The sequence below is a fragment of the Bolinopsis microptera genome, chromosome 3 (genome assembly GCF_026151205.1).
Source record: "Bolinopsis microptera isolate Bmic1 chromosome 3, MBARI_Bmic_1.0, whole genome shotgun sequence".
NCBI lineage: Eukaryota > Metazoa > Ctenophora > Tentaculata > Lobata > Bolinopsidae > Bolinopsis > Bolinopsis microptera.
Genome location: NC_087074.1, coordinates 13,080,689 through 13,105,942, shown reverse-complemented (window position 1 = coordinate 13,105,942; position 25,254 = coordinate 13,080,689). Strand labels below are relative to the sequence as shown.

The 25,254-nt window shown below is 38.4% G+C and overlaps 5 protein-coding genes across 5 annotated transcripts in view; all 5 read left to right on the top strand.

Moving 5' to 3' along the window:
- The first annotated feature begins 4,633 nt into the window (after positions 1-4,633).
- On the top strand, positions 4,634-6,765 carry LOC134812350 (inhibitor of nuclear factor kappa-B kinase subunit alpha-like). The gene has a single exon (XM_063819741.1). It carries the CDS (start codon positions 4,644-4,646, stop codon positions 6,495-6,497), a length of 1,854 nt encoding a protein of 617 aa, XP_063675811.1. The 5' UTR covers positions 4,634-4,643; the 3' UTR covers positions 6,498-6,765.
- Positions 6,766-6,983: 218 nt separating this feature from the next.
- On the top strand, positions 6,984-8,805 carry LOC134813201 (uncharacterized). The gene is made up of 4 exons (XM_063820889.1): positions 6,984-7,279; positions 7,812-7,912; positions 8,078-8,378; positions 8,555-8,805. Exons 1-4 carry the CDS (start codon positions 6,984-6,986, stop codon positions 8,712-8,714), a joined length of 858 nt encoding a protein of 285 aa, XP_063676959.1. The 3' UTR covers positions 8,715-8,805.
- A 571-nt stretch (positions 8,806-9,376) lies between these two features.
- Positions 9,377-16,567, top strand: LOC134813586 (pre-mRNA-splicing factor 38A-like). Its single transcript, XM_063821430.1, has 5 exons — positions 9,377-9,563; positions 11,375-11,500; positions 13,684-13,780; positions 15,163-15,278; positions 15,640-16,567. Exons 1-5 carry the CDS (start codon positions 9,400-9,402, stop codon positions 15,932-15,934), a joined length of 798 nt encoding a protein of 265 aa, XP_063677500.1. The 5' UTR covers positions 9,377-9,399; the 3' UTR covers positions 15,935-16,567.
- Positions 16,568-16,695: 128 nt separating this feature from the next.
- Positions 16,696-20,332, top strand: LOC134813585 (mitochondrial 2-oxoglutarate/malate carrier protein-like). The gene is made up of 8 exons (XM_063821429.1): positions 16,696-16,754; positions 16,918-17,070; positions 17,550-17,677; positions 17,890-17,961; positions 18,159-18,256; positions 18,609-18,699; positions 18,890-19,041; positions 19,163-20,332. The coding sequence occupies exons 1-8, from the start codon at positions 16,696-16,698 to the stop codon at positions 19,313-19,315; spliced, it is 906 nt and encodes a 301-aa protein (XP_063677499.1). The 3' UTR covers positions 19,316-20,332.
- A 1,450-nt stretch (positions 20,333-21,782) lies between these two features.
- LOC134813584 (myeloid leukemia factor 1-like) overlaps positions 21,783-25,254 on the top strand; it is a 44,702-nt gene continuing 41,230 nt past the window's right edge. Inside the window, exon 1 of the mRNA XM_063821428.1 lies at positions 21,783-21,793. The gene's annotated coding sequence lies outside the window, so the exon portion shown is untranslated. The remainder of the gene's footprint in view (positions 21,794-25,254) is intronic.

Here is a 25,254-nt window from a genome sequence, read left to right as displayed (position 1 = left end):
GTTAAGATAGGCACCTAATTTTGGTTAAAATATGTTCATTAGACTCTTAACCTTACAGGCCAACAAAAGTTTTTTGTTTCATATTGCATTAACTTTTGATTTTTCTCATTCAAAGGAACACTACTCGGAAATGAAAAAAATCATTCAAATTTTCAAAGGGCCATAGTTTGGGTATGCAGCAATATTTCTCTATGAAATTCCATACACTTAGGCATAGGCATAAGAATGAGAGCTATGCAAAGTTTCAAAACCGTTACTCAAATACTTTTTCAAAAAAATTTCCACAAAGATGGTGTCGCGTCTGTCACAAAATTAAGCAAAAAAGTTTTTTCAGAGCCACATAGTGCTATTTATATTAAAAAAACCACTGTAACCTATCTCTTCTGAAGGTAAGGGAGTACCGTAGAAATTATCAGGCTTGTATCTTTTAAGAGCAAATTTTTGGAAGGGGGGTCCCAACTTGTCGCGTCCGTCACATTTTTTTGAAAATGCTCCAGAAAATCTTTAAACAGACTTTAAATGCATTTTTCTTAAAGCTGAGGCCGTCCTCAACACAACTATGTCGTCAAATCGAAAATTGGACAGAAAATGACCGAGTTATGTATAATTTTGTATATGCCCATATATGGGCGTACGGCTCACTTTTAGCCATTTTTATCCATATTTCCATTATTTTGACTAAAACCAAGACAAATAGAAGTCAAATAAGGTTGGATTGTGTTGACTATGTTGACTTGACTATCAAATAATATCATATGCAATTCAATAATTAAATTTACTGAGTTTTTGCCATTTTATTTGCTTACAACTTTTTCAGAGGTAAAAGGCACAAAAAATGAACTTTACCCTATTTTCGCATATTTTTGAAGTAAAAATTCAATATCTTCCACATTTTAAACACTAAAGTAATGAAACTTTTAGGAGATGGTCTCAACAGTATGATGCGTTGAACAGTGACGAATGTTTTACCAGAGTTATAAATTTGTTCAAGTTGAGAAATAATTGATGCCCCTAGACTGATACCCTAGCGTATGCCCAAAATGGACGATTTTGGCTATTGCAGACCTCTTGGGGGTATTTGAGGCCTAAAAATTGGCATGAATACAGAGTAGATGTCACTGAACAAGATAAAAGTGTCAAGTGGAAGATTTGGAAAAATTGGAAAAAAACGTGTGTCCGTCACAGTCGCGTCTGTCACAATTTGAAAATGGCACCACGCAAACAAAAATTGAGCAATCTCCAAGAAAATGGCATCTCAGAAATCCCTAAACCTTCTTCTATCATTGTAATTCCAAATTAGAGACAATAGATAACTTTTTGAGATAAATTTGGGTACCATCTGAGTAGACACCCAAAAAAAGTGTCATATTTAAGTCGCGTCCGTCACAGGGGTGCTATCTCAGAAAGTAATAATGGTAGGGGTCTGAAATTTTCACACAACCTGTAGAAAGGTTAAATGTGGACAAATAAACAGTTGGAGCTGATAAATAAATAACATCTCGAGTACAACAATCGTTTGAACTTTAAAAAACAGCAAAATCGTGGTGTCCGTCACGGTGGAATTGCCCTAGGAACAAAATTTTTCCATGGGACCAAAAGTAGCAGATAGATATCACTCCCCTCTATTAGAAACAACTATAAAATCAATTTTGAGAGAAATTTCATAAAGACCCCCCCCCTGCCCCCTTAAGCGTATACTGATAACTAGCGAGTAGAACTCCCCATCTCTGTATCCTGCTTACTCCCATTTCCGGGATCTGCTTATTCTCTCCCAGCAGGAACTTCAGAGGCTTGTGATCCGTCACTAACTCGAACTTTCGGGCGAATATGTAGCGGTGAAACTTCTTTACCGCCCACAGCACTAAACTAAGAGCCTCCTTCTCTATCTGCCCGTAGTTTTTCTCTGCTGCATTTAGTGACCTCGACGCGTACTCTATCGGCCGTTCACTTCCGTCTGGGTAGGTGTGGCTGATCACTGCTCCTAACCCAGATTTACTCGCATCTGAATCCACTTTTATTGGTAAGTCTGGATTATACTGTACCAATACTTTGTCAGATGATAACACTTGCTTCAGCGTGTCAAACGCCCTTTTCTGCTCCGGTCCGAAACTCCACTTGACACCAGATCCTCGTAGTCTGTTCAGTGGTTCAGCTATCATCGACATATTCGGTATAAACTTAGCGTAATAATTAATAGCGCCTATAAACGATACTAACTCCGATAAGTTCTCAGGATAAGGTGCTTCCTTGAGAGTCTTAACCTTGTCTTCTACTGGAGATATACCCTGACTACTAACTTTATGACCTAAGTAAATTACCGAATCTTTATAAAACTCGCACTTATCTAATCTGCAACGATATCCTGCCTGCTCTAACCTGTTAATCACCTTGGTAACGTTATCTCTATGCTCTTGGTCGTTGCGACCCGTGATGCAGATATCGTCAACCCTGCATACTGTGTTAGGTATCCCGAACAGTGCCTTATCAATCTTTTCCTGGAAAATTGCCATCGCTGTTGACACTCCAAACGGAAGTCTCGTCGGTCTGAATAATCCTAGAGGGGTATTAAGAGTTAACAGATCCTTAGCTTCCTCGCTGAGTTCAACCTGGTTGTAAGCCTGTCTAATATCCAGCCTAGTAAACTTCTTCCCGCCTCTCATGGGGTAAAAGCACTCTTCCTCCGTCGGTAGCGGGTACTGCTTTGCGTCCAGCTGAGGATTTACAGTAGCTTTGTAATCCCCACAAATCCGTATTGCTCCGTCTGGCTTGTCTACGATCACGATCGGGCTTGCATACTTGCTGTGTTCAACGTTCTCCAGCAAACCTTCCCGTACTTGACGTCTGAGATCGTTATCAACCTTTTCTCGCAAAGCATAGGCTACAGTTCTTGACTTCCTGTAAACTGGCATACTGCCCTCTTTCACCTGTATGTTAGCTCGGAAATCCTTGATCAGCCCAACACCGTCTTCGGCCTCCTATTCGAATTTAAAGAATCATCAATCTCAACATTATGGCTATTGGACTTTCTAGGGTTTTTAAAACAGAATCGTTTAGTATGGCCTACTTTACCACACAGAAAACAAGACGTTTTGCAATTGTTCTCAGAACATTTGGAATTCCGAACTTTTAACTTACAAAACTTGCAGATTGTCTCTGCTTCCTGAGCTGTAGTCCTTTGATGTCTGTTATTCTGTTCCTTCTTCCCCCACTTAGGAGTTGTCTGCTGTACATAGTTCGCTTCAGACTCCCCACCAACAACCACTTTCGCGTTCGAGGCTGCTTGTTCTCTGGCTAACGCTTTAGCATGCGCATCTTTCAGCGACAATGTCTTTTCCTCCGATAGTAGTGCTTTCCTTATCGAACTGTCCGCCAACCCACATATAAACCTGTCCCTAAGAGCGTCCTCATAGAAGTCCCCAAATTCGCAATGTTTGGCCGCTGCTCTTAAGTCAGTCAGAAACACTGTTACCGTTTTGCTTCCTTGCGTCTGTTGCGCAAACCGATGCCGCTCGACCATTACAACTGGTTTAGGGTTAACGTGATCTCTGAGAGCTTTGGTCAGTTCGTCATACTTTTTGGTGTTCGGTTTGGTTGGAGAGAAGAGATTTTTAAGAATTTCGTAGCCATATCTGCCCACATACGTTAGCAGTGACGCTACCCGTTTTCTGTCGCTATCGTCTCCTACCAGGTCCTCCAGGATGAAGGCTTCTTCCAATTGTTCCAACCAGCTGTTGAGATATGTGGCATCACCGCACCAGGGCTCTTTTCTCGTCGCCATTTGCTGTGTATACACTAGAACAAGAGAGACACTTACTTTCCAGACATAAACCCCTAATAAATAATATCAATTAGTATAGGAATATAACAAGATACAACAATTACTGCAGCAGATACCAACAATATTATATTCCAAACCGTTTGAACCATTAAATTAACTAGGAAATTCAATCCTCGACTTAACTTTTACTGTTTTAAACTGATATGATGACATTAACTTAACTTATTTTATTACATATACTTCTTTATAGTGTGGTGACTTGGAGTCCATAAATATAACAATACAAGCTGATAAACCAAAAAGAACAATTGGGGTAGGTAGGTAGCCCTGGTGGGTGCACAAACTTTACAGTCTGCTCTCTCCAAGATCAGCCTGCTTCTCCATTTTACTGTGAAGCCTAATTTCTAGTTTTTATAAATACAATGCAAGTGCATGTTTACTAATCTTAATCTACTTACCAATTCAATAGCTCAAGTCACCATACGATACTCTTAGTATATTCCTTAGTAATAGAATAACTTTAAAGTTTTTCAAATTGACTCTCGGATCGTTTGCTTATTTGCACTTACTACAAACATCTGTCCTCTTGAACTACATTTAGCCCAAGTTATTCGATCAGGCCAAATTTCTGGGTTGGTTTGAGATGAATCCGTTTATTTATTATTTATGTCATACCCATGATACCTTAGCCTTGACAATAATGCAGGGTAACTAACTGTTAAAACAAAAACCCTTCCCATTCAACAAAAGGCGGTATTCCCATTTACAAACCACAATACAAATAAAGCAAAGAATTTTTAAGTAGTTCAACCTCAAGTATTTAAACTTCAAATATGATTAATCTTATCTTATTTACAGGTTCATTATGTTTGCCAATTTGCCATGGACAAGAGATGATGAGAGTCGAGGGAAGCATACAGGAACATTTGGGGAGGTTCATGTGTGGCGTAGGATAAGGAATGGAGCTAAAGAAATGGCAGTTGTGAAAATACCTACTGTCCCACAACACATCGAAAAACTTAGGAAAGAGAGGGATAAAATGTTACAAGTCAGTCATGAAAACATAGTCCGTTGTCTGAATCCCAACATATTCAGCGATGATTTTAATCTGGAAAGGCAATACAAAAGTGGAATCATATGGAAAGATGTTCTTGTCATGGAGTTTTGTGATGGTGGTAACCTGAGAAAAGTTTTTAATCAAAATAAACATGGAGTAAGACTTGAGGATCTTTTAAACATATCCTCTGACCTTGGCTCTGCATTGCAATACCTTCATGAAGTCCATCACATTATCCATAGAGACATAAAGCCTGAAAACATATTTCTTTCCAAGACTTCAGATCCCATACGTCCACTTCTTTACAAAATCGGGGATATGGGTGAAGTAACTGAAGTAATGAAATCAGATGGAATGACCCATGTCAGCACTTTACAGACTCATGGGACATTTGCATACATGGCTCCTGAACAGCTTTTGTATGACCCTTATGATGGAACAATGAAGATGGGAGAAAGCACTGATTTGTGGGGATTTGGTACAATATTGTCTGAAGCAGCATTTGGTATTCGCCCGTTTTTCCACGATCAGGGACACCAAATTCACATGGATATCAGTTCTTATTGTAGCACTATCATGGATAAATCTGATGAAACCATCTACATTTACAAGGAAGGGCAAATGCGAGATCCAGCATTTTTACCAGTCCATACATCAATCATTCCTCACAACAGTACCCTTCCTGACTTCGTTCTGCAGAAGATATTTCAAATTCTTAAAAGTCTTCTTTTATCAGATCGTAAAAAGAGGGGCAATTTGTGTAATGGCTCATATGGGATCTACAAACTGATATCTGAACTAACCAGTACAAGAATATGTTCTGTCCTTCATTGTGGGCAGATCAAGACACAGTTCATCGATATAAACAATGATGAAAGACAGTCATACGATACATCTAATGGAATAATTGTAGACCAAAATCTCGAGATTAACCCTGAGCATTATGATGCTGGGCTTTACCTTTACTTGTCTGAATTTTCTGAAACTGCTGTTTCAATTCCTAGTATACCAAATGTTTTAGAGCAGTATTTCTCTGAACCATTTCCAAGTTATAGGAAAGGAGTTGAACGCAGTCTTGTTGGGTTTGTAGTCAGCCTGAGGCTCAAGTTAGAGCATATTGTTAAATCTATAGACATAATCATCAAACTGATCAAAGAAACCAAGACTAAATTCGAAGCTGAATCTCTGGCGCCATTCAGCACTTTTGTTGAGCTGTGTGACCACAAGTTGTATAGAGGATATCTGATGTCGTGTATTGAAACAATTTCTACGAAAACTGTTGTGAATAATCTGCAAGATCTGAAGAGCGATATCACGATGCAAATTGGATACACCACTTGTTGGGTTGATACTTTTCGAGGTCTCACCTCAAAGACTGAGTGGACTGATGTGTACTTGCTTGTAGACAGCTTCAAGGAAAAGTACTGTACACTAGTGAACCGTTTTGCAAAGGGGTCAGGGTATGGATATTCGTTCTTGAAGACAGTTGCTCATCAAGAAATGAAGCTGAAAGGTATGGCAGCTGAAATGAAAGGAATTGTGCTTAAAACATCTGGAAATACTTCAAAAGACAGAAAGAGTAACATCACAATGTTAATGGAAGAGAATGCTAAACTTTTTGATCAGCTCAAGATTGAGCTTGAAGATAATTTTGACATTTAGAACCTTTAACTGTTTATTGTTTTACTTACCGTTTTTTTGTGGAAACTTTATGAATCGCTATACATGTGACCCTGGCCATGTGGCCTGTACATACACTTCTGATAATATAAATTGTACATTACAGTTTTTTTGTAAACACTAAACGCACATGCCATGTGGCATGTTATCCGGAAAAGTTAAATATTTATTTTGGGATTTTGGACAAAATTTTGTTTTATACTAATATTGAATTAACACTATGTATAATCATTGCTATTGCACCCCATGACATGTAATTTCATGTACTTTTATCAGTTTATTGTTTTTTTTATGGATCATGGAAAATATTCAGTAATCAATATTGATTACAACTACAAAAGGTTGACTCATTTTGCAAATTACACCATCTCCATGACTAAAACCATGCACACTATTTCTTCCAATTTACAATCCCAAAATTATTTAATCTAAATTAAAGTTCTCACATAGCATAACAAATAGCTCGCTATGTCTGCCCTGATAAAAAAGCTTCTCAACACTCGGGTACTTCCCATGGGCCTGCGAACTCTATCTGAGGTCACCAAGGTACAACCGACAGTGACTAGCATTCCCAGTTACTCTGACCAACTGAACCCCATCCCCGGTTACGATTACCACAAGACAGAGTCCCACCCGATCCCCGGAATCAACTTCAAGGACCCCCCTCCTGCTGAGACTGGAGTACATGCTGTTACTGGGGAGGTGGTAAAGTTTCCTTACTTTCACTGCAGGGATGCTTGCTACGATGGAGATCTTACTATTGCGTGAGTGCAGTATGTTTTTATAATGTTTATTATGATCGTTTCACTGCCATTTTATACCTGCTTAGTGTTTATTTGGCTAAGGTGCCATGGTGGAAATTTGACGTCTGTCATGTGAGTAATAGAAGTCGTTTGCTTATCTAAATAAATAGTTAGAGTTACAACAGTTTAGCTTTGAACTAATATTTTGTAAGGTTCAAGTCTTCCAGAACTGGAAAAAAAGCGCTAGATTTTGCCGTCATGTTCGTGAAATAATACAAATTGCGCTTAGTACAAATCATGACGTCTTGTCGATTTATTGCATGCTATTTATTCCATTTATGTCTTCCTAAGTTATACACATTGTTCTAGACGCTTCTTTACAGCTTTGCATAATTTATTCAAATTATTCTCAGTGTTTTAGTATTTAAACTTGATGAAATTTAAGTGCACTTGGCACAAGTTTTTCCGTAATTAAATCACAAAACTCACGAGAATGATCCATCCCTTTACATACCTAATTAGTTCTGTTTCTCTCAGGGATTTGGTAGAAGTGATACCAGCTGATTCTGAAAAAGGACCTATTGATATCTGGCTTGACGGGTTCGAGTTCCCTGGTCTACCCAAAAGGGGCTGATGAAGTTTACAAAGTTAAAGGTACCTGCTTTTAACTGCAAATTTCTGTTTCTATTATATTTTACTTTTACAATAAAAATACATTACATTATATAACGAGAATACGCTTTTCATTACTTACAAAAATTAACTCATCAAAAGTTTTAAATACAAGTTTTTACTGAACTGATATCCTCGTCCTACCAGGCACTGATGTCGGTGAAAGTGGACCAACCCCCGATCTGTGGCGTTACAAATACGAAATTCCTGCCGTCAACGAAGCTTACCTCTTCTGGAGAAAGTACGGGACTCTAAGAAGTGACAACTTGCCGGAGGAGCAGTTTGATGCCATGTGGCTTCACTTCTTCAACAACCCTCTTCTGGATATCTTCGAGTTGAGGCGAGGTTGCAATATCGTCCACGATCTGGATATGATCCCAGAACCGGCTCTGGTGGAGCAGATGTTCTACGCTTGTAGGAGACTCAACGATTACCCTATGACTCTCAGGTACTAAACTGGGAAAGTGCTTACGTGATATCGTGCTTATATTGGGCCCTTATATTATATTCTTCATTTAGTTCTAAGTTTGCCGCTTTTAACAAATCTGCAATCAATGAAAATAAGGAATCAATATGTTTACCATCCCTGGTAAAAGTTTAAAACATTTCACCATTTGTCCGCAGGCTATTGGAAGGAATAAAGAATAAGATCCCCAAGGACCCTGTCGTGTATCAATGGGTTTTACAAGAGCTCGCACCAGTCATGGAGGAACTTGGAATTAAAACACCCGATGAGCTCGGACTTCACATTGCCCCTGAGGGCAAGGGTCCTTTACCCTATTAATATTCCAATTAGTTAATCGGTACCGTCAAACTGATAGTGTTGATAGAGAGATTGACGGTATCGTATAGAATTTCAATCGTTCAGTGCAGCGGGCTGTCGTGGTTATTGGCGCATTGAACATTTTGCAACTTGTACAGTAAAACCCGGATTAACTGCGTACTTGGGAAGGGTAAAACCTGCGGTAAATCGGGGTTTCGGTTTTGGGTTCCTAAATTAGTCATTAATGGGATAAGGCCTGAAATGCGTACAAGCAATATTTTTAAAGAAAAATTCGGTGTAAATCGGGGGCAGCGAATCGGAGTTTTACTGTATTTTAGCGTACCAAAAAATTTGATTGCGTCATAATTATGAGACCCTACTGTAGGACACTAGACTCATCCTCGAATTATCTGATGTTGAAAGTTCTCACTGGACCCCTTTGTGCTTACCTTGATCGTGCTCGTAAACTAAACTTTGTAATTATATACTCAATCTTTTGTTTAACTTATTGATGGTAGTTTTTCTTTAGGCTTCGTTCCCGATATCACCTGATTTTAACTGCATCTCATGATCTAATCTATTCAGTGATCAATCGACTTATAAAAAATCACAAAATTGAATTGTCGATTTATTTTTTCTGCATTCTGCAGTTTTTGAGTCTGCACTATAATTATAACCTCTTAATTAAGAACACAAATAGTTCAGAATGGCGAACAGAACTGTCAAGGACGCAGTGACTATCAAGGGCACAAATCCTCAGTATATCATAGAAAAGATTACCAGAACCAGAGTATACGAGTCGAAGTTTTGGAAAGAAGAATGTTTTGCTTTGACTGCTGAGCTTATTGTTGACAAAGCAATGGACTTAAAGTAAGTTATTTAAGACGCAAACAACTGTTTTAAAGAATTCACATTATATGTATATAGATATATATACTGTTTTCCCTTTAGAACACTTCTCACATCACATAGTAAAATAAGTATTATGAGCTTGAATGAAATATGATGTCTTGGTATGGTCGTTTCTAGTGGACTTCAACGGGATCGGCGAATTGGACAACTAAGTTTGCGGGTTTTGTCGGCCTTTCCTGCAGCTAGTTTGATTAAATAATATTGACGAACATCGATTATAAATGTCCGTCAAAGTCATACAAATCCAACCTCTCGGCTTCTCGGCAATATTCATACTTGGACACACTCGATAACACCCCAACCTGTGCTGGACCATCAAGTTCCTGATAGATGAATACTGAATATTATACATTACACTCTTATATCAAAGATGTGTGAGCCAATATAACACTTGTGTGATATGGTACTTGTGAACTAATGAGTTAAAACTTAAAATCGTGATTTTCCTTTGGTTGATGTGCTGAAGATTCGTTCACACAGCATCGACACACTATTTTCACAACCTTCGACCAAAGCTGGGGTATTTCTGTTCTCAGACCCGAAATTTGTTGCTTCTAGAACATTCTGGATCAGCAGTTGTAACAATTGCTACTATTAGTAACTTAGTAAATGTAGTTTACATACATTAATAGGGACTAGCAGGAACCCGTCTAACCCTGAAGTGGTGTCAAGACTCGAGAGACTAAAATAATTATTACCTATTTAATTCGCGTTTTTGACACCACTTGAGAGTCCACATTTTGGGCACTAAAATTATTATTCCTTGGCCAATTTTTTATTTTTTCATGCTGATTTGAAGGCCATTAAAGCATTTGACCCAGTCAACAAAAGTTTCAGTTGTATATGTTTAACGGTTTTTGCGGAAAGTCGCGTTAAAGTAGATGCCGTGGTGTCAGTAAAATGGCACGGATATATACACATATATATATATATCGTCTCGCTTTATATATAGTAAGATAGTAATTAGTAGATAGCGGACGTTTAAACTTTAAACCAAAAAATATTAAGTGGGGACTGGGCCCTAGCCCAAAAAGAACTTCGCCTCAATTATATAGAATCATCAGAGAGTAGAATTATCCTCACAGACCACGGTTGGCGGGTTGCGGTATCACTATAGAATCATACCATAGTGTACACAGCGAGGACTTCTAGATGCTTCTAGAATATTCTTTGTATGAATTGCAGGTGCTCTTTTACAACTAGATTTTATCAGATTCCGTACATAGCAATTGTGACGATGTATTTTTATTTTAGCATACATGATTTCTGCAACTCTTTGTTTTAAACATTGTGTCTTGTGGCTCATGCATAATGTAATTTACAAAATATAATGTATTTACCATGACGCAATACCAAGTTGTCCCATGTCTGAGTACACGCATCATATAACCAGATTGTAGGGGGCTACGTTGTGTAAAATTGACCTAATCAGTACATTTACTTATCATGGTTCATTATATCATGTAGGGCATCTTGGCAGCTAATTATATTACCTTCGATATCAGATCAATTACCTGCCAACTCTAATGATGAATCTTCGCTTTATTCTAGGACTGTTTCCATAGTTAGGAGTGTTTCCATAGTTACTTATTTTTCATAGTTACTTATTTTTCATAGCTAGGACTGTTTCCATAGATACTTATTTTTCATAGTTACTTGTTTTAACGGTATAGCAACGGAGTTGCGGAAGTCGAATTCTCGCTTATTCAAAAGTCAAAACTCAAAAGTACCATTTCACAAAGCTTCATAATCCATTACGTCCTGTTCAGGTACATTGGCGGTACGTACGGAGGAAACATAAAACCAACTCCCTTCCTCTGCCTGATCCTCAAAATGCTGCAGATACAACCGGAGAAGGATATCATTATCGAATTCATCAGAAATGAAGATTACAAGTAAGTTTATTAAAGTATTTGGATTTTATTATTCCCGACTCCCGAGTTGTTTAGGATATCTAGAATATTCCAAATATTCAGATTTAGTATTATATATGCTGAAATTGTTACAGTTATGTGAGATTTCTTGCTGTTCTGTTCTGTTTGTGTTTTGTTTCTGTAACTCGGAGTTACTAACTCCCTCAAATAATGTTAAGCTTAGTTCATTCTTTATTTCTGTGGTTTTAAGTCTTCCGGTATATTATATTTTTCACACCTATTCTGGGCAGACAATAACGCGAACGTTACATGTATAATATATTTATTTAAAACTAATTACTTACAAAATCTATTACATTTATTAAGGAGAAACAAAAGCTTCTAACATGAACAATAGGTCTCAAATTTAATAAAAATCGCGAGTGGTTAATAGCAATTTTCGGCCAATTTGGGCTTGGCCGTTCATGAACAATTTTTGAATTTTGAACTTTTAAACCAGCTAGTATACCTGAGCTGCACAGAATACGTGACCTACTATGTGAGCTCACTGTGCAGCCTGCACAGTAGCTGCACTGTGCAGCCTGCACAGGAAGATTGTACCATTTCACAGAAACCTGATTCACAAAATGGGTATTTAAAATAATCGGCTATCAAAAATAACAGCAATCTCAATTGCGATCTTCATGACGGAAAAACAATTTGCGGTAAATTTCCGGAATCCTTAAATGATCATCTAACTTCATTATAAATCAAGAGGCTTGCATATAATGAACATATTGACACGGGTGCAGAGTTGAGTCTGTACGGAACCTAGTAGTTTCAGATCCTTGTTTAACTTGCCGTACAGCAAGGTCATCCACTACTTTAGCCCGGCGAGGCACATAACTCCCTCTACATCTCCATGACAAATGTTTCATATATACTAGCCGAGTTCACAAGTTATATCCTTGTGTTTGAGAAGAGCTCGTTAGAACTGCTTCCTTTCCCTTCAGTATCCCACAGTCTCTCGAGTTTCGTAACTGCCAGAGAACTCTCTTAAACAATTACTAGACTCGGTGATTATAAATCAAGAGGCTTGCATATAATGAACATATTGACACGGGTGCAGAGTTGAGTCTGTACGGAACCTAGTAGTTTCAGATCCTTGTTTAACTTGCCGTACAGCAAGGTCATCCACTACTTTAGCCCGGCGAGGCACATAACTCCCTCATCAAAGTAGTGGAGATGACGTCTGAAACTTTTTAACATAGCCTAATGAGCTAATGACTAATCACAAATGCATTATCTACACAATCATCTTCAAAAATGGGTCTCTTAGCGCTTTAGCGTCATCCGAACTATACTTTTTGCTTTTAACAAATACCAGTTCCACTGTCCCTGCAGAACTGGAACTACCAAAATGATTGTACAACGATACTATAATTCAATGAGGGTAGGGCGCCTAACGACGACAGCATGACGTTGTGATGTAGCTGTTGTGAAATCTGCAAATTATGGTCTCTCTTTTTATTGTTAACTCAAAACGTTATAATCTGAAAATTGTGGTCTCTCTTTTTTATTGTTTACTCAAAACGTTATAATCTAAAATTGTGGTCTCTCTTTTTTATTGTTATCTCAAAACGTTATAATCTGCAAATTGTGGTCCCTCTTTTTTTTTGTTAACTCAAATCGTTATAATCTGCGAATAGTGGTCTCTTTTTTATTGTTAACTCAAAACGTTATAATTATGAGAAAAATTTCTAAGAAGGTAAAATTAATTTCTCAGAAAAATAGTAGGAACAAAATTTACGTAGTGCCTCTTGGCATTGAGATCAAAGAAATAATAACGAATTTCTTGCCAGTGTTCCAGTTCGGTCGTTCGGAATTCAAGATTTGTGTATATAAATTAAATATGCCAAACGGTTTTGGCATAATATTCTAACTTGAAAGAGGTTAAAATTGGTATCAGGCATGAAATTAACAGTTTAGATCCCCAAGGGAATGAAATTGTGTAATATTTGATTAAAGTATGTTCCGGTTCATGTGTTTTATATGTCATATTATGTGGTATTATATGCTCGTTCGGGTGGCTGCTGAGTTTGTACTACCCAGGAGTCCGAGCAGTATAAGTACAGTACAAGTACAATAATTTAAAAAGTCTATAATATAATGTGTTTTTCATGCCGGTAAAACTCAAATGGATAACATAACCCGCTGTATTGCAGGTATGTGCGATGTTTGGGAGCCTACTATCTACGGTTAACTGGGACTGCTATTGACTGTTATAATTATCTGGAACCACTTTATAATGACTACAGAAAGGTTTGTGTTGAAATTATTTAGAATTGTTAAATCTGATCAGTGATTTTCGAAGCGACCTTATATAATCAGTGACCAAACATTATGGGATATTTATTACCGACTCACTTTTAATGACCGGAATTTTATGTCCTTATCATACATTTTATGTCCTAATCATAAAATTTTATGTCCTTATCAGAAACTTGAATACCATGATTTAACGTCGGTTGGTTACCTTAACTCAACATACTCTTCTGGCTGCTGGCCAGGAGGTGACCGGGACATGATTTTAGGCCTGACTGGGACCGGGACCGGGACCGGGATACAAAATGTGACTTGACCGGGACCGGGACCGGGACCGGGACTGAGATTATCAATTTACCGTGACCGGGACCGGGACCGGACCAATAATTTCTGGGATTTCTATCTTACCGGGACCGGGACCGGGACCGGGACCAACAATCCAATTTTACCGGGATGACCGGGATTTGACCGGGATGACCAGGATTTGACCGGGATGACCGGGATTTGACCGGGATGACCGGGATGACCGGGACCAAAACTGGTATTCTCATATTGAAAGCTGCAACTTTCATTTACATTATAATTGAAAAAAAAACCGTCAATATGGGGCATGGGCCTAATGTACTACACCAATAATGTTCATGTACTGATTACTCAAGTTCAGTGGCGTAACGTTGCCTGTTGGCGCCCCCTGCCGAAAAAAGCGCCCCCCTGTTGGCGCCCCCTCCCCTTTTGGTGCCCTCCCTAAAATTGAACAAATTAGGTGATTTTAAAGAATACGCCGGTAAAATCTCTAAAAAAGTGTGTATCTAGACCAAAACGCGCAGTTTTGCTAGTACATTAGTTAAGTTTTCGAAATTGTCCCACATTCAAACGACGATTTGGCGCCCCCCTAAGACGGCGCCCCCTGCACAGCGGGGTCAGCAGGGCCTTTCGTTACGCCACTGCTCAAGTTCACCCTCATTCCTCATTCCTCGATCAATGATCCCTCAAATTATTCAACAGTTTCATTCTCCAATTCCAATTGACAATTGGGCGTAGCCCGAGTTGAAAACTTGATGTTAGTTTGCACTTATGAGTTATGTAACGATATAAGTTACCTAAACTAGTAAACTTGTTTAGCAATTTTAAACATTGTTTTATTTGGCTCAGAGGTGGTTTAAAGTTGAAATTCACAATGAATGAAAGTAAAAACTTAAAATCACAGTGAATGAAATTATGTAAAAGATCCCGGTCAAAATCCCGGCAAATTTGAGTGATTGACCGGGACCGGGACTGGGACCAAGAATCCTGAATTAACCGGGACCGGGACCGGGAATCCCGGTCACCTCCTGCTGCTGGCCACACTACTGTCTGTCCAACTGAAAACCAATCTTCAGATAAAAGTAAAGAATCGTAATGGTGTTTTCGAACTATCACATGTTGACGAATATGTAGAAAGTCTACTCACTGAAGAATCGTGGATCGGTCAGACATTGCCTAGGATACAGCTAAGGTATGATTGCCAATTTAATTTTCTGTCACACATTGCTCGTGAATTTTATAACGTTTTGCAGCGACGCGATGGAAATCAGCATATGTAAAGGTGCGCGCACGACATATCTTATTTACGTGTCTATATAATTAAGGAAATGCCGTAATTTTAATACCTTGTTAAGTTATGCTGTTTCCGGCGAAGATTTGATATGAAATACACTGGAACCTGGTCACTGGGCAGCTGATGCATCTTCATTACATATAGTTCATTTACAAACATCCTCGAATAAACTAACCCATGAATTAAGATGACGCCTATATTTGTGCCGTTTTTGTATGTACATACTACATTTACTGATTTACTCATATAGAACATTCAGGTACGTTCTAGAGGAAACTAATCTGCTCGAACCGCGAGTCAGTGCTTTAGACGATGATTTGATGGATGCTTCAAGCGACGACGACGAGTTACCCGACTATGTTTACTCCGAGCCTCGTGCCAAACTGAACATGAGGAAATCACCCAGAAAATCCCCGATATTGACACGCAGGTCTCCGCCCGTGTCCAAACCACGCGGTTCACCTCCTCCCAGAAGAAGAAGCAGAACTCCGCCTAAAAGGAGAAGAAGTGTTTCGCCTGAGAAAGAGAAACGGAGACGAAGTCCGACCCCCTGAGCGTAAGAGAAGGAGCCCGACTCCAGAGAGGAAACGAGAAAGATCTCCGAGGAGGCATAGAGAAGAAAGGGAAAGATCCCCGAGAAGAGACGACAGAGGGAGATCTCCAAGACGTGATGACAGAGGCAGGTCTCCCAGAAGAGACAGGTCCCCTCGTAGAGACAGATCTAGATCTCCTCCTCCTAGACGCGATCGGCGGCATTGAAGCCGCAGATCCTATCATACAAAAGAGTTATCTTTGTAATGAATATGTCGTCGTGACGTTCCCCTCCAACCAATGTACCAATGTATACTCAAGAGAGTTCGCGAGTTATAAGACAATAGATATGGGACAATTTCTAAGAAACTGAGTTAGTGAGTTTCTTGTTATGTACACCTCTATATTTGTACCACACCCAATTGCACCCTGAATTGCAGCTTGCTCGATTGGAAACAGTTATTTCTGTAATTTTTTATTTGACCAAGTTAAAGCTTTATGATTGATATATTATATTCTTATTTAAGCGGACGCAGTTATTCATCGCATTTACACCATTAATTCATATTTTTATTGCTGCTTCCACAGTCGAATGAATATTTTGATGCTGTTGTTATATCGCGATGTGATGATATTTTAATCAATTTTGACCACAGAAAGTAATTGTCTTCAATGAATCCTAAAATTGTTCACATCTTTCATGTTCGGTGACGTGATCCCAATAACCATTAAATATTTCCATCTGTTTACTTGTGAATGATATTAAAACACTATCTTCACAGACATGGCTTCCAATCAGAATATACCAAAGCCAGTAAAGTTCGCTTTTGGTGGCATTTCAGGGTAAGTTAGTTCAAGTTTTGTTTACATAACTTAGGTGAATTTAATATTCATGTTATGCTTATCTAAAGATGTACTAGAAGTGGAATTTTAAAAGAAAAGCTAGCCAACCAGTAAACACCTACCATTACTTACTAAATATAAACTAACCAACACCCGCCCACAGAATGGGGGCCACAGTCGTGGTGCAGCCACTGGATCTTCTTAAGAACAGAATGCAGCTTAGCGGAGAAGGAGGCGCTGCTCGAGCTCATCGCACTGTGTTTCATGCAGGAATTTCAGTTTTTAAGACGGAGGGATTTTCTGGGCTATACAAAGGGTAGGTGTAGAATCGTAGATCTCTTATTGAATAGAACAATAGAACACTGTTTACTTTTAAATTAGGTTAGCATAAGAAATCGAGTTGTCAAGAACTTAAGCAATAAGCATCGAGAAAGCAGTTCGACCGAACACAGAATTACAAATCCTGCAAAATAATCACGAAGACAGCACTGGATACAAAATCTGTAGAAAGTCGTACTTGTCCTATATTACATTATTTACTTGTTTGATCGCAGACTTTTTAGTAAGCAAAATGTAATTAGATCAATCCGAGCATTAAGGACTAAAGTAGGTGAACAGAACATCGATAGTAAGGAATATTCAATATAATAATAAAGATTAAAATGAGTTTGCTTTGACTGTCTAGTGTCTCGGGAAATTCAAGATTTTATTATAAGTTTATTCCCCTTGAACATATCCAAAATACCCAGAATTTCCGCAAGTTTAGCCCTGTTTTGTAACACTGACCTTCAACAGGTTATCAGCAGGATTAGCGAGACAGATCATGTACACAACAACACGTGTTGGTATTTACACTACTCTCTTCGAGAAGTTCTCCGGACCGGACGGTAAACCGCCTGGTTTCTTCACTAAGGCTGGATGCGGTAAGTTCTGAGTTTGAGAAGATAATTTGTTGAAACTTGTTCCGTGATTGAGGCTGGAGAGACTCAGTGTTAGGTTCGTTTGAATGATGATTGATGAACAATCAAGAAACTGGCGACCCGTTCATAAAATTGTATGTTGCTTTTATGGTACATACATTCAAATGTAATTTTACTTTTAAGAAACAAAGTTATTAAAAAATTGATTGTTTCAGCGCTGACAGCTGGAGGGATCGGTTCATTTATTGGAACACCAGCGGAGATATCTCTCATCAGAATGACAGCAGGTTAGTGTTCGTCCATGGTATGAACCTTCTTTGAAGAATGCTGGGTTGGCAAAGGGACCTGCTAGGAGGTCGAGGGTACTTTATTTTAGAATCTCCTTATTATATTATTATTAAATCCTTATGTACTTTAATGTCTAATATTTTAGCAATTAGCAGCTTACGTTTTCCAAACATTTTCACAAGACTCTCTTTTTCAGATGGATCACTACCCCCTCAGAAGAGGAGGAATTACAAAAATGTGTTCAATGCATTTTCTCGGATCACTAAAGAGGAAGGACTGTTCACACTCTGGAGGGTATGTGAATCCAAGTTTACTTTATTAAAATCAGATCTCATGGACTGTATATTTTATTTCATCTGTTGTAGCTTATCTTATTTATATATCCCCTAAACGTTTGTGACATAAACCATTCATATGCAGAACGTATTTTGTTTTCAAGTAGTATATTCACTATATGACCAGCCCACTCTAAAAACGACGTTGTTATTCAACAATGAATGGAGCAATAAGACCAAATATAGAAAATCTGTTGTTTGAATATATGTACTAGCTGAATAGTGAATAAGTTATGACGAATTATAAATAAGCAAATACAATAAATAAACAAAACAATAAATAAACAAAACAATAAATAAATGTATTACAGGGCTGTGGACCGACTGTATCACGTGCTATGGTTGTTAACATCGCTCAATTAGTCACGTACTCAAGCGCTAAGGAGGAGCTTCTTGCTTCAGGTTAACACTGATTTTAACTTTTAATATTCTTGCATTTTATATATATAATAATCCATTGCAAGGAATTCTATCTAAATTGAGTGTGTTACAGTCAGTATTGAGACCTTCTCTGAACTTATTGGTGTTTTTAATAGGACATCGGAACACAGAATCAATAACATTCTTCTGAGTTCAATCTAATCATTTGCAGGTTATTTCAAGGATAACATCTTTTGTCATTTCGCCTCGAGTATGATAAGTGGTTTGGTAACAACCTTAGCCTCAATGCCTGTAGACATTTGTAAGACAAGAATACAGAACATGAAAGTTGTGAACGGTGTGCCAGAGTACAAGGGAGCCGTGGTAAGTTTTCATTTTCTGGCATATTACTTACATTTCTCCTCGTATTTTAAACAATTCAACGTAACATTTCAACATTTTATTAATTCCACCATTACATGTTTTATCCTCCATTATCCATCAGGACGTGTTTCTGAAGACAGTAAGAAACGAAGGTGTGTTCAGTTTGTGGAAGGGATTTACCCCTTACTACGCCCGACTGGGACCTCACACCGTCATCATGTTTCTATTGTTAGAGCAGCTTAACACTTCTTATGTCAAGGCGTTTGTTAAGTAGGTTAAAATGAGGGTTTTGATAATTGGACTAGCTTTGACAGAATTGAATATAGTTGTAATGGCAGAGGTAAAGTTGTAATGCTTGATTTACCCGAGATAAACATTATTGATATACTGTAATATGATTATTATAATGAGAAAATGTGTATAGTTCAGTTTTTTAAGTTGCATGCAGACGAATTTATATGCTATCGCAATGGAGATAGGAGAAGCGTTTATTCGAAATCGTGGATAAGTTTTCAGTATTGAATTGATTTTAGCACTGACTGATAAATACGTATGTATGTTTGATAGATATGTATGTTTGATAGATATGTATGATATGTATGTTTGATATTAAGATGCAGGAGAGATAATATGACTGATGACGCAATTTTATTGTTTGATTGACGAGCTGAAAGGAAGAATCGGGCGAGATATATAATTATAATTAGGTTGTAATTTATTGAAATTTCCAGGGTATACGCAAGTATCAATGAGAGACTTGTTGAGACTTTTGGATTACATTTTTTGTCGATGTACACGATTGAAGATGCCTTGATAAATTATGATTTGATCGAAGATATTCTAAAAATATCATATCTAACATGTATGTTTACATTAAAGGAGTATTCACTATTGCCTTGGCCAAAATTACATTAGCGTCAGCTTTTCGTCAAATTTTAAAAAGCCCTTTCGATCCCCCTAAGATTCTGACGTAAAATGTGAATATTTCTTCAATATGGGTTGTTTGAAGTGACATAGTTTGGTGAAGCTTTAGTCTCAAAATTAAAGGCGATTTCGACGCCTAAACCATTTGGTTAGTTGAAATTAACTTAATAAAGTGGTGTTAAGCACGCCGGGTAATTTTAAATCCGGATCTGACCCTTTCTTCAATAAGAAAGTTGTGCATTACATTCAAGCTTCAGAGCTATAATAAATGCGAATCGGAAGAAATCTTGTAAATAATATTATCGATAATAAGTTTGCCTATCTTATCTCTGAATATGATTGTTTTAATGATAAGTTCGATAAGGGATATGCTGTTTCATTTTCATAAATGAACCAATATAAACAGTAAAACTAAAAATTCTGTCCGTTTTAAACGTAAAACTTCTCCCTTTATAATAGTAGTCACATTATAATGTAAAAGTGAGCGTGTGCTTGCACATTCAACATTACATACATCATATACATGGTTTGCAGTTTGTATTGCGATGCAGTATGCAGTAGTACTGACACTGTGCCGTGGTAGATAGGCGAGATGCACCGCTGTGTACTGGGCCATAGCCACGCCGAGCTGCGAAGGATTGAAATCGTGAATAAAATACATGGTATTTATTTCCCTATATATAGGGAGGGCACCATCGGCCGTGCATACCGACACTGCGACACTTTACCTGGGGACCCCAGGCTACCATATTTATGTTCATTTAATCAATAATAATCGTATGAAGTAGTGCACTACTGCAAGTAGTACTAGGCTGCGCTGTGCATCCAATAATATTAATTGACGATGTCAGCCCTTCGAGATCGTTGCTCTGCAGTCTGCATGCAGAGCAGATCTGAGAGCGCAACGATCTTGCAAAGCAAAAATAATAGTTCGCGGCGGAGTCCTCCAACGACCAACAAATAGTATTTCTAGCAACCACGTTGGATCAGTTTGTATCACGCCGCGCCGTGACGGCCCCATTGTCGTTTCACTATGCACTAGGTGGTAGTATATCGTGGCCACTCGTACTGCGCGGCAGGTCTACAACGTATGACCAAGATCGGGATCTTACGTTCAACGTTGCGATGTTGTCCATTGTTAATGGACTAACCCCGCGCGCGCTATTCCGTTATAATACTTGCCCCAGCCACACTATACTACTTCGAAGAAATTTAGGAGAGTAACATGAACATCCGTCAACACTGGGACAGGCGCCACGCCGAGCTGTAAGAATTGACATTAGCTCTAACCAGAGCCCTCTCGCTTGCAGTATTGCGCGACCGCCGAAGGCGGCACAGGAGTATATTCTACTTGTGAAACAAGCGCGTCACGCAGTACGCGTATACACATGGCTATGCATTTGCTCTATCCAGAGCGCTTGCGCTTGCAGTAGCGCGCGCCCGCCTCTTGACGTGTGAAACAAGCGCGCCCAAAGTGGCGCGAAAGCGGCTCTTACTAAATCGCTCGCCCAAAAATTTCACGTGACTTTGGTTTTTTGGTTTTGCAGCCGTATTACTGGGTCGCGCTCAGCCTGTCATTCCGCCAAATCTTTATTCGATAAATGAACATAATAGCCTGGGGTCTTGTAGCGCGATGCACTACTGGGTCGCGCGCGCATCAAATAATGCTTCTCGCAACCACAGTAGTGTGCAAACCAACATTCGAACCACCAGCAGCTGGTGGTCAATTTCCTACGAACGCGACTTAATTTTGGTTCAGACTGGAGTCGAGCGCTACGTTATAGCTGTATATATAGCTCGTTTCACGACGAAATCTTCATTTATTGAGTTTGTCTGTCGATTATGTTGGAGTTTGTATTTTTAATTTTGTACTCGAATACTGTTAATTTATTTTTATTAAATAGTTGTTTTTCGTAACAGCACACTAGTACGTGATTCCTTTTGTTATTCTTACATAATTAGGAAGATTTTAAACTTCAATACTATAAATAATCAAATATTTACGAACACCGATCATCGGTATGTACCCATTATGCATTATTGGTATCGAAGTCTTATGTTGAGCTGGATATCGAAAAATTTCAAAATGTAAGGCTGTAATTTTGTACTTGTTTAGGTGTAGAACTAGGATTAACAACTTGATTGCTAGGAGCTAGGAAGAGATTTTAGTAATGATGACCCTTTAAACTTAAACTATATCTCTAGTGCACTTCGATCGGTTTTCTTTTCAATTTTGATAAAACCTAGTCGTGATCTTTGTTTCAGAACTTCACTAATTTATTAAGTTTTGTAGTTTATATAGACGGAACATGAGCAGATACCATTTGATTAATTATAATATATCCGATTTGAAATATTATTCTGTCGGAGTTTGAGTTCAACATGGACACATTTATTAACATCCCGCATGAATTTGTGTCGTCTTTACAATTTTTTGCGCTGAATTTGTATGCTTATTAATACTGCCGCATGATATCAGTAGCTGCTATAAAACTAGAGTGTATAGCATGTGTATTATACGATGTTTCCCACGTAAAAATCGCAGGTTGTTTTGGTGCGGCTGGGCACTCTACTGGTGATTGAAACCAGAGACTGAGAAAAACTTTGACATAATTTTCAAGTTTGATATGACCTAATAACTACCACATTTACAGGAAGTATGGTAATACATTCTTGTCAGCTGTCTGGGCAAATCTTCTCTCGCAGAATTGGATTAAAATTTAATGTATTTTATTTCTCACTTCCAACGATGTCGCAATTATTAGGTAAAATTTGAAGTTATTTTGAGATTCAATTAATAAATTTTAGATTGCAGCTTGATATCACTTAGTATGTACATTGTACTCGGTTGCAAGGGTAGAACTTATGAGAATACTATCATAGTATTATTGCACTATACTATTATGGGTTCATCAAAGTTCGTATCATGATTTGTCACAATTAAACCATCGAGTCACTTGAGGAAACCCGTTAAAGCTCGCAATTGGCGACGAGATAAAGTTTGTGGTACCTCTAGATGTTAAGTTAACTCTTAGGCTCCAATCTTCCTTACTATACCTACCACTCCTTCTTCCTTGATAAGAAGTAGATCCATCTGGAACAGTGAGCTGCTTCTTCCCTTCTATCCCGTACTAGCCTACTCAGCTCTCTCCAAACCGTGAACAACTACTCCCGGTGCTAGAACTTTAACCGCATAATTATAACAGCACAATTCTTTCGCTTGAATCTCAGTCTGCTGTAAGACTGCTGTACCGGTAGAGTTTTTACTTGTATGATTCAGCAATCTGCTCTTTAGATGGTACCGTTACCTCCCGCCATAAGACTGTGCCGTCTTGGTGACCTTGAGAATATCATAAGGTCCGATATATAAAAGCACTATCCAATATCGAGACCCACTCAGGATCCCAAACCACGACTCCTTTCGGTCGTCTGTACTTGCTTTTTTCCTCCCAGCATGGACTAAGTCAATGATACTGTCTTACATCGCTGGCCTTGTTCTTATAAGTGTTCACTCGGCGCTCACAAGATAACATGTTGAGAGATCTGTTGCAGAACCTTGTCGTGCCGTCATTTATATACTCCTTGACTAAGAGCTACTTTACACCTACAGCAAAAATGTGCTAAATGATACCCATCCTCTCCTCACATTACTGTACTTGCACTTACCATCCTCATCTTCGCCATAGAGGTGGTTAAGAGGGTGACGTACACAGCATCTAGCACGAATCCAATAAGTGAGTCTACAGTGCGTGTCGAAATACATTGCATGTACCCTTATATATTAATTGAGACAGAATTTTAATAAATCAACAAATTCTTAAAATTTAAAAAGGTAGAATTTAATTCTATGGCATTTATTGAAACCTGCTTTTTTAAAGTTGAGAATTGGTTTCAATTTCTAGAATATCACGATAATGTTGACTCAAAACTGTTTCAGGCAGCTATCAAGTCTCAAGATATGACATAATTTGATAGAATGTTAGTACCAACGCTATCAGTGCATTGAAGTCGAGTTCTCGATACAGGTATTATAATTAGGTTCTATCGACCGTTTTTGTAGTCTTAACTCATTTTTATTTGTTATTATACGACCAATTAAAACCTAGCAAACCAGACTTCTTTATGTGCTAAATGTTACTTTAACCTTAATAATAGCAGCATTGTGGCAGATATCCAGTTACATTTTTTCCAGCCGTATATTATAAATATACAGGGTGGGCCAAAAGTCAGTGTGCAAACGTTGGCATTAATAGCTCAGTCACTGAGTGCCCAATTGAAATAATTGGTTCTGGTATGACTTACTACCACCACTGGTTCGAGAAATTTGTCAAATCGAAACATATTTGTGTTCATTGTTTTCAAAAGAAGGTTCATTTTCGCATTTATTTGATAGTTTGGATAATCGGATCGAGCCAAATTTTATTGAATTGTGTTTAGCCATTTAAATTACGTTTGCTCTAAAAAATGAGAGTATATATATATTACTCATGCAACTAAGATAAATTGAGTATAAATACTCAATTTATCTTAGTTTAAGTTCCAAGTTATATAACTCATTTTCTAAAGGTCTCGTAAACTTTAATCAATTACAGAGGGTGTGGCCTCTTTTTCACTGAAAAGACGCCATCAGATTTCATTGCATTCTGGGACCAATTTTGGTGTGATTTAAAGTATCCTACAAATTGGTGTTTACTGTTTCGACTTTTGTAAAATCACTGTAACAATATAATCTGTATTCTTATAGTTTCAACCATAATAGTGAAATAGAGGGGCTGGCCAATAGCCACACCCTCTGTAATTGATTTAAGTCTACGAAACTTTCAGAAATTTGTGTGTAATTCGGAGATAAATTAAACAAGTTGTTATCGGCCACCATGTGTAAACGGAATGTTCTAGCAGACTGTATAATACTATAACATACATTTTCTTACACACATAATCTAATCTCTGGAATGTTGCTATGATATCAATGGCAATGTTTTGATACTGTGTATTATCATGATTATGCCTTACAGGCCGATCTTCCGATGGAGTTTCGGTTGCCATGGCAACACATCAATATGATAAAGAATTTGTAAACGCAGTCACAACTCTGTCGTGTACACTGTACGGTGCGAGCGGTTATTTGGCACTATCCGTCGCGGAGTCGAGTCCGCGGCGGAGCCGCCGGACTTCGAGCGGACTCCGAGCGGACTCCGGCGGAGCCGCCGGACTCCGAGCGGACTCCGGCGGTGCTCCGCCAAAATGTATTTACAGTGGACTCGAGTACATTTTGGCGGACTCCGAGCG

Bases quoted from the DNA above. Each gene is read 5' to 3' on its own strand.
- LOC134812350 (XM_063819741.1), top strand. From the start codon at position 4,644: ATGTTTGCCAATTTGCCATGGACAAGAGATGATGAGAGTCGAGGGAAG.
- LOC134813586 (XM_063821430.1), top strand. From the start codon at position 9,400: ATGGCGAACAGAACTGTCAAGGACGCAGTGACTATCAAGGGCACAAAT. The intron at 9,564-11,374 runs GTAAGTTATTTA...CGTCCTGTTCAG, and splicing joins GACAAAGCAATGGACTTAAA to GTACATTGGCGGTACGTACG. The intron at 15,279-15,639 runs GTATGATTGCCA...TAGAACATTCAG, and splicing joins TTGCCTAGGATACAGCTAAG to GTACGTTCTAGAGGAAACTA.
- LOC134813585 (XM_063821429.1), top strand. From the start codon at position 16,696: ATGGCTTCCAATCAGAATATACCAAAGCCAGTAAAGTTCGCTTTTGGT. The intron at 16,755-16,917 runs GTAAGTTAGTTC...ACCCGCCCACAG, and splicing joins GCTTTTGGTGGCATTTCAGG to AATGGGGGCCACAGTCGTGG. The intron at 19,042-19,162 runs GTAAGTTTTCAT...ATTATCCATCAG, and splicing joins CAGAGTACAAGGGAGCCGTG to GACGTGTTTCTGAAGACAGT.
- LOC134813201 (XM_063820889.1), top strand. From the start codon at position 6,984: ATGTCTGCCCTGATAAAAAAGCTTCTCAACACTCGGGTACTTCCCATG. The intron at 7,280-7,811 runs GTGAGTGCAGTA...TTGGTAGAAGTG, and splicing joins GATGGAGATCTTACTATTGC to ATACCAGCTGATTCTGAAAA. The intron at 8,379-8,554 runs GTACTAAACTGG...ATTTGTCCGCAG, and splicing joins GATTACCCTATGACTCTCAG to GCTATTGGAAGGAATAAAGA.